At 51.1% G+C, this 9,011-nt stretch overlaps 1 protein-coding gene across 1 annotated transcript in view; it reads left to right on the top strand.

Annotated features, from left to right (window-relative positions):
• Window positions 1-5,416, top strand: part of UBAP1L (ubiquitin associated protein 1 like) — a 23,004-nt gene extending 17,588 nt beyond the window's left edge. Inside the window, exons 6-7 of the mRNA XM_004374795.3 lie at window positions 5,057-5,133; window positions 5,381-5,416. Coding sequence (XP_004374852.2) covers window positions 5,057-5,133; window positions 5,381-5,416 — 113 coding nt within the window. The remainder of the gene's footprint in view (window positions 1-5,056; window positions 5,134-5,380) is intronic.
• Window positions 5,417-9,011: the final 3,595 nt, after the last annotated feature.

Genomic DNA, 9,011 nt, shown 5'->3' with positions numbered 1-9,011 from the left:
CCCAGGGATTGAGGGACCAGTTTTGCTGGAGCCACCTACAGCTGCAGAGGTCAGAGGCCAAGACACTGGTGCCCTGACCCTTCCTGGCTGGCCTTGTGCGAAGACCTGCAGCAGTTACCACAGAAGCAAACCCTCTCAGCCCCCTCCACCCAGCAAACAGTGCTTCACCGGGGCTGAGGCCCATAAAAAACAAACAAAAACTTCCACATTTCTCAGAGCTTCAACCCAGTCAGATACTTTGTTTGAACGGGGAGGGGGAACTTCTCTAAGCCTATAGACCAAGTCTGGGACTAAAAACCAGGTCTCCTGAGGCCCATCCAGCCCCTGGGTACTTTCCACTAAGCCTTAATGCCTGCCAACTAAAAATCACATTAAAAATATTCTTTGTGCTTAAAACTTGCTTTGAATAACTTGCCGGCAGTACAAAACCATTTGAGAAAGTAGGCAAGATGGCATAAAGTTACTCATGTTTCTGTTGCCAAAAATAAAATTACACTTGGGAAAGATAGTACACATTAAAGTTCAATTTTTATGGTGCAGTTTTAAGATCCAGAGCTATCTATGTTCTGATTAAGGGAACTTCCTGGCCTTGGTCTACTACTTTATTAAGTCCCTTGATTAGATGTGGCCACTTGGCCTGCCCCTTACCCACCCCACAGGGCCCCCACCCCTGTCACTGAAACCAGACCAATGGGTCTGTGCCCAGCGTGCAAGGAGCCAGTCTCTCAGATGCTGGGTTTTGAGAAGAAGAGTTTATTTCACAGACTAGCAAGCAGGAACTCAGAGGTTATCGACCTCAGATTGAGTTCCTCGATTTGAGGAAACATGTACATTTTATAGGTTTGGGAAATTATATATATTCATATAGGGGTGGAGGAAGGCAGGTGGGCAGGGTTAGTAAGTTCTACATATTCATAGTTCTATTGGTTATTTATTATGGGGCAGGGCTAAGACTTGGCACGGAAGTGGCCGACGGACTCTTCGCTTTTGAAATGGGCTTGGCTACTGCAGATGACGTATGTCCGGTGATTCTGGTTCTTTGATATGAGTCTTTTCATTCCTCGGCATGAGCTCTCTTGTGTTATTGAGCATGCGTGTGGCCCGGGGCCGTCTGTCACTCATCTTTGTCTGTTCTACGCATGTCTGACCACTCTGAGCTGGTTAGATCTGGATCCGTCCAGGGCTGTCCAGAGAGTCTGCAAAACAACTTAGAGGAAGTGAGTGACGTGGTGGGGAGATGACTGGGAATGGCCGGATAACTGGTGGTGTACTAATTAATTAGGTGTCCTCTGCCTCGAGGGTCCCCTAACATCACTCTCCCACCCTTTCTGCCCCAAACCTTTCCATCCCTGGAAGACTGTTGCTTGATTAAAACTGAGACATCAATAGGAGAACTGTTAGTTTAAAATATTTTTTAGGAGGTAGAATAGCTTGTTGTTAGAGGCATGGACTTCGAAGTCAGGTCTGGGCTGAAACTACAACCTCATCTCCAGCTAGCTGTGTGACTTTTGACCGTCACATAATCTCTCTGTGTTGCTTATCCATAAAATAGAGATGCTACAACTTCCCCAATGGGATGATTGAATGGGATAGTGCGCAGGAGCTTTGTGGTATAGTACCTAGTGCTATTTACTTGTTTATATGTACTTATATCCTGCCTGATTCCATAATCACTATCATTACTATGATCATCCTCATCATTCATCATTATGGTTCACAAATCTCCAGCATTTATAATCAAGCCCAAAGAACCTGGTAGAACCTTCCCCCAGTGACTCAGCCTCTCTGGTCAGCAGGGTTTAAGAAGGTGGCCAGAGCAGAGGATTCTGGGAGTACCACCTGAAATATGTAAAGTAATGCATTCCCAGTTTCTGGGCATTAGGATGTGAACATCTGTGAGGGCCATTATTCAGCCCATCGCAGAGGGGCAATGCTTAACTCAAAATAATACATGGCTGGTGGTAGAATTTTAAGCGATCACATGAGAGTTTTGTTGTGTTTTGTATTACTCTTTACACAAGGGACATTTCTATTTTAGAACAGAATGACAGCAGGGCAGGCCTTCTGCATGACCCTCTGAGTACCTACCTTTGCGAGCTGGGTTGGATGTGTGGATAAGTGCAGCTGCTCCCAGAGGTCAGGGCCTTAGGCCAGGCGTGGCGCTGGCTGGCTTAGCAGACACAGCTGGCTCTGCTCCTCTCGCAGCTCTGACAGGAACCTCTGCTGGTTTTGCTGCTCCTTGAGTCACCCTCCTGCAGCTGACAGTGTTCTCCTGGCACCAGGACCAGGGCCAGCTGAAGAGCCCCCGGAGCCCTTTAAATTCTGGGCGGGGGAGGTCTGGGGGATACACTACCCTCGGGTCACAGCTGGCCTCCAAGAATCAGGCAGAAAAGTCAGGAGCCTTCTCTTCCTGGACTCTCCTCCCCGCTCAGTCATTTCCTTCTACACTTCTCCCCAGCCCCGCTCCTCAACCTCTAGCTGTCCCATCCTCTTATCTGGTGATTAGAGAATTCCACTGTTGACCCTTCTAAGGATACACTCTTAGCCTTTTAAAAGAGGATTTAGGGGAAAGGGCAATGCTTAATTCAGAAGTGTGTAAATGGTGGGGCTTTAGGCACAGTAAATCTGGCAAAGGGAAGGGGTGACCCTCCCAGCTCCTCAACTCATTTGGCCATCCGTTCTGTCTGTAAGAATCACCATAACGAGGAATTGGGGCTTCAGGAAGATCTGGGAAGAGCCTTTCCTGACGAGGGCTGGGGAGGCTTCCGGTACTGGTGCCTTCTGAGTTCCCAGCTCTCCTTACCCTCAGATCTTCAGGGCTGGAGCTTTGTTCCCAGATATGGTGGGGTCTGAAGGGTGCCTAGACAATCAGGACTCTCCCAGAAACCCTCTCTATTTGTCTCTCTCTTACACAGTGTCCTCAGGGGGGAGCAAACCCCCAGTCACAGGCATTATCTGGAGGAGGTCTAGGGTGTGTGTGCCTTCATGCTGGGGACAGGGGTGATCCTGAGCAGGGCAAGAACTGATTGGTCTACTCAAGGGCGGGGCCCACTCAACCAACAAATCCTTCGTTAAGCACCCAGCCCTGCAGTGGCCGCTCAGAAAAGAGAAAACACATCCCTGTGTTCCAGGTAGTGGAAACCCTGGTGGTGTAGTGGTTAAGAACTACGGCTGCTAACCAAAAGATCGACAGTTCGAATCCACCAGGCGCCCCTTGGAAACCCCACGGGGTAGTTCTACCCTGTCCTATAGGGTCACTATGAGTCAGAATCAACTCGATGGCGATGGGTTTGGTTTGGTTTGTGTTCCAGGTGCTACAGCCCAGTGGATGAGCCAAAGCTACCACCACGGAGCCATTCATTCATTTACTAATCCTTCCATCCCACAAACCTTTATTGATACCAGCTAAGGCCCGGCACTGCTGGGCCAGGAGTGGGGGAGGTTCCCAGTGCTGGGCTGGGAGCGTGGGACAGCGGGGCAGCTGGTTGAGAACAGGTCAGTGCCTGTGTGGTGACAATGGCAGCAAAGGTAGAGGGACAGATGGACTTTGGCCCAACAAGTCCCTCTGGAGGTGGCGCTTTGCCAACTCCCCCTGTGGAACTGGGTCCTCGTCAGCACCCCTGCTGGCTCCATAGTCAGCCCAGCGGCTGGGCACCCATCCCCTGCCCAGCCTCTCACTCCCTGGCAGGCGGCCCGCCCTCCTGGCCATTCTCCTCCTGAACCTGTCCTTATAAGGCCACCCACTCAGGAGATGTTCATTCTGTGTCCCCTGGGCTGCTGCCCACACAACGTCATCTGCTGCTTCACTGCTCAAGAGTTTTAAGCGACAATTTTATTTATTTATTTATTTGGTCGAGAAGTTGTTGTTGGGAAGACATCTCCAGGCTAAGCGGAACATTAACTGAGTGACCGTGGGTGGGGAAAGCGGGAGAGAAGGATGGAAGCCAGGGGCCTGGGGAGACAGGGACCCAGGACAGACCAGTGCCAGGGCATGGCTCCAGATGTCCCCAGAAGCCAAACAATTCCATGAGCCTCAGCAGGCCCTAAGTGGACACAAGGAGAAGATGGGGACCTTGGGGGCTCCACCGTGGGGACAGAAAGCTCATAAGCTACCGATTCTGGTGCAGGGCAGGCAGAGGTCAGACCATGCTGCAGGAGCTTGAGCCAGGCTGGGTATTCAGCCTCAGGCTGACATAGGAGTCTTCTAGGAGAGGGCACAATTAGATGGGCCTTGCAGGGTGGGCAGGAGTTCTTCACATGAAAGAGTTGAGGAAGGACATTCCAGGCAGTCTTCACCCAGGCATGAAGGAAACTGGGGTGGGAGGGGGAAAGCCTGGAGGGTTGTGGCCAGGGAGATGCTAGAGAGGGAAGCTGGGATAGCCGAATGACACAACAGAGCCAATGGTGGTGGCAGAAGGGAGACCATGTGGTCATGGCTGTATTCTGGCCACCTACGTAGGGACCACTCCTCATTCTTCAGTGGCACCCAGTTTACTTGGGGTAATTACCTCTCCTCCTGCTGTGGGCCATCTTAGTGTATGGTCAGTCAAAGTGCCCTGTCCTGCCCTGACCCAGGGGTGGGCACAGGTCACCCACACAGGGCCAGGCAGACTGCTGCTTGCAGCTGCTCGCATCCTGTCCTTCGCAGCCTGGTGCCCTGGTGCTCCTGGGGAGACTTGAGTTACCCAAGTCCTTCCAGCAAAATCCTGTTCTCCTTAACTTAGCCAAAGGCGGCTTCTCTTGTGCGCAACCAAAGCAGCTGGTTGGATGCAATGACAGGACATGGCGGGGGGTGGAGGGGGAGGGGTAAAGACAGCCGCCAAATGGGGCGGGGAGTGTGTCCTGCCAGCCCGCTAACCTTGAGAAAGGTCTGAGATGGAAAGCTGGGCCGAGGCCATCGGCTGCCCTGAGGTTTGGAAGTCCTAGTTCACACAGAGGGGGCTGTCTCCATCAGGGAACTTACCTTGTGGTCCTATAACTGGATGATTGGGGGTGGGGGGCTGTCTCCCGTACTTGACTGTGAAGTCAGAGGGGCAGAATCGACTTGATGGCCACTGGATTGAAGAGACCCTGGTGGTTGCTGGCAGGGTCCTGGTGTTAATCGGCACAAGGCCCCCAAGTGCCCATGAGAAGGTAGAGAGGTCTGAGTTGGCTCATGATCCCTCTGACGTGGTCCTTTGGGAAGCCTGCGGACCTTTTTACGGCAGCAGGGCTGAGCAGAAAAAAACATAGGTCGCTCTCCCTGAGCAGAGGGTCAGAGCAGTGCCACACTCCGTGGTGGCCCACGCTGAGCTATCAGGAGAGGGGTGGCTGCTGCTGGTTAAGGAAGCACCACCCTGTCTCTGTGCGAGAAGCTTTGCTCTGGGCACCGCAACCCCAGGCCGTGTCGCAGCAGGTGACCAAGGGGACGGCCTAGGGACAGCCCAGAGATGTTTTCAGCATTTAGGGTGGGAGGCTGAAGCCAAGAGAAGCACTCTGAGCTCCCTAGGGGTACGGAAGGAGCCCTGGTGGCACAGTGGTTAAGCACTCGGCTACCTACTGAAAGTTGGCAGTTCGAACCTACCAGCCGCTCAGCGGGAGAAAGATGTGGCAGTCTGCTTCTGTAAAGATTACAGCCTTGGAAACCACATGAGGCAGTTCTGCCCTGTCCTATAGGGTCACTATGAGTCAGAATCGACTCAGTGGCAATGGGTTAGGGGAGCAGGACCTTTGGTTACAGGGGCCGGGGCCCAGGTATCACAGAGGTGACACCTTCTCAGCATCTGGATCTTCAGTTGGACCCAGCCATCTCCACAGCCCAGGTTAGGGGGCTCGTATCCTGGGGGTTTCACAGGCTGCTGCCAGCCCCTTCCCCCAGCACTCTCCCCCCACCCACCTCCACCGGACTTTACTGTCCTATGTCCCTAAGACAATGGAGGGGGGCCAAGGGGTTATATTCTGGAGGCCATGCCCTGACCAGGAGGCATGGTGGAGTTGAGGCACTGCCGTCCTCATTGACAGAGGCCCACCTGAGGCGCAGAGAGGTGAAATCACTGCCCAAGGCCCATGGTCAGAAAGCATGAGAGTTGGACTAGAATCCGGGAAGTCTGAGCTAGAAGCTGGAGCAACCCTCCCACTACACAGCACTGGGTCCCCTCCCAAGCGGCCTGCACGCGTGTCCCCTCGCCTGACCCCACAGCAATGTTGTGCATCACACAGGAGTCACTGTTCTCACTGACGAATGCAAAGCTGGGGCTCAGAGAGGTGGTGCAAACAGTCCAGCGTCACACAGCAAATAGGTGGCAGGGCTGGGCCTGGAGCAAAGGTCTCCGAGGCTCTCCCTGCATACCCTACAGGACCCCTTGTTTAAACCTGATCGAGTCAGTTCCGGCCAGGGCATAGAGGGCCAGGCCCCACCTTGAAGCCAGGGCTGCAGACCTGTTGGGTCCCTCACTGGGGAGGAAGAAGCAGAAGCTGTGCTCCCTGCAGCTCGTGCATCTGGTTCTATTTTCATTCCCAGCCACTCCTCAGAGAGCTTCTAAAGGTCAATTTTTTCCCCTCAAATTCAAGTGGCTTGGGAGGCAAGGCCTCAGCTTCCTGTCACTGAGGCACCGCCCTTTCCCATAAGACATTCCTCTGGTTCCATCACTGTGTAATCAGGCCCAGGCACTGAGACGGACGTTTCCCAGTATCCTTTGCTGTGCCCAAACCTGGTCTCTCAGTGACAGACACCCAGGGAGTCGAAGGCCAGAGGGGACAGAGTGTGTATCAGGCAGGGTCCTGACAGGAAAGAGATGACACACACAACTGGGTAATTTCAGCAGAGTTGAGGAAAGAGACAAAAGGGTGTAGGGCAACGACAAGGGACAGTGTAAGGCTAGTGACAGAGTGGCTGTCACCACTCCTAGGCTTGGAGGGTGAGGGGGGTGGGCAGCTACCACAACCTGGTTACCTGACAGGAGTTGTGACTTCTGGTCAGCGGAGGCAAAAAGTTCAGTGCAAGGTAGCCCTGCACGGAGAGAGCTGGGAAATAAATACCCTGACCTCATGCTCCTCCACAGCTGATGCTCCCCATTGGGGGCCAGAGTCAAGGGAGCCCATTGATATAACTCACACTTGTTATTGTTGTTAGGTGCTGTTGAGTCGGCTCCAACTCGCAGCAACTCTGTGTACAACGGAACAAAACACTGCCCGGTCCCGCGCCATCCTCACAATCATTGCTATGCTTGAACCCACTGCTGTAGCCACTGTGTCAGTCCATCTTGTTGAGGGTCTTCCTTTTTTTCGCTGACCCTCATTTTACCGAGCATGACGTCCTTCTCCAGGGACTGGTCCCTCCTGAGAACATGTCCAAAGTATGTGAGATGAAGTCTCGCCTCCTTGCTTCTAAGGAGCATTCTGGTTCTACTTCTTCCAAGACAGACTTGGTCGTTCTTTTGGCGGCCCATGGGATATTCAATTCTCCAAGAAGACCACAATTTAAAGATGGCAATTCTTCTTCCTTATTCATTGTCCAGCTTTCACATGCAGGAGGCAATTGAAAACACCATGGCTTGGGTCAGACACACTTAGTGACATCTTTGCTTTTTAACACTTTAAACTCACACTAACTACCCATTAAGCACTAACTTCCCATTCCTTCTCCTCTGCAGCCCCTGTAACCACTAATGTACGCTGGTCTCTATGCCTTTGCCTATGCCGATCTTCCACGTAAGTGAGATCATGCAACATTTGTCCTTTTGTGTCTGACTTACTTCACTTAGCATAACATTTTCAAGGTTCATCCACGTCGTAGCATATGGCTGAATAAAATTCCATTGTACCTATGTGGAGCCCTGGTGACACAGTGGTTAAAGTGCTCAGCTGCTAATCAAAAGGTCAGTGGTTTGAACCCATCAGCTGCTCTACAGGAGCAAGGTGTGACAGTCTGCTTCTGTAAAGATTTACAGCCTTGGAAACCCTATGGGGCAGTTCTACTCTGTCTTACAGGGTCGCTATGATTCGGTACTTGCAATGAGTTGTAAGTATATAGCATATTTTGTTTATTCATTCGTCTGTTGATGGACACTTGGGTTGTTTCCACCTTTTGGCTATTGTGAATAATGCTGCAGTGAACATTGGTGTACAAGTATCTGAGTCCCTGCTTTCAGTTCTTCTGGATGTATACTTAGGAGTGGAACTGATGAGTCCTATGATAATTTTTTGTTTAACTTTTTGAGGAAGCAGCCAGACTGTTTTCCCTAGTGGCTGCGCTATTTTATATTCCCACCGGCAATGAATGAGGGTTCTAATTTCTCCACATCCTTGCAAACTCTTGTTTTCCGTTTTTCTGATCATAGCCACCCTAGTGAGTGTGAAGCGGTATCTCAGTGTGGTTTTGATTTGCATTTCCCTAATGACTAATGGTTCTGAGCATCTTTTCACGTGCTTAGTGGCTCTTCGGTGAAATGGTCTATTCAAGTCCTTTTCCAGTTTTTGTATTTGTTTGCCTTTTAGTTGTTCAGTTATATATTCTTTATATATTCTAGATATTAAACCCCTCTCAGATATATGATTTTCAAGGATTTTCTCCCATTCCGTAGATTGCCTTTTCACTTTCTTGATAAGGCCCTTAGTCCAATTTATTTATTTTTTCTTTTGTGCTCACGCTTTTGGTGTCATATCTAAAGATTCATTGCCAAAAACAAGGTCTTGAAGATTTACCCCTGCATTTTCTTGTAAGAGTTTTATGGTTTTAGTTCTTGTATTAAGGTCATTGATCAATTTCTGAATTTCATATATGGTGTGAGATAGGGGTCCAACTTCAGCCTTTTGCATGTGGAAATCCAGTTGGGCCCCCCTTTACCTTTTGTTAGTTGTAGAGATGCCACACAGAGAGGCTCCCTCTTTTCATGCTCCCTACTCCAGCTGGCTGCAGAAGACACTGCTGGGATGAGCCCCCAAGGGACCCCCTCCACCAGGGTCCCATATCCCATGCAATGATGAGCATGCTCAGAGGCAGCCTTTTGGGCCAACAGCTATGTCTCCCACCA

This window comes from Trichechus manatus, unplaced genomic scaffold (genome assembly GCF_000243295.1).
Source record: "Trichechus manatus latirostris isolate Lorelei unplaced genomic scaffold, TriManLat1.0 scaffold00030, whole genome shotgun sequence".
In the NCBI taxonomy this organism is placed as follows: Eukaryota; Metazoa; Chordata; class Mammalia; order Sirenia; family Trichechidae; genus Trichechus; species Trichechus manatus.
This window is presented reverse-complemented; position numbering and strand designations above follow the sequence as displayed.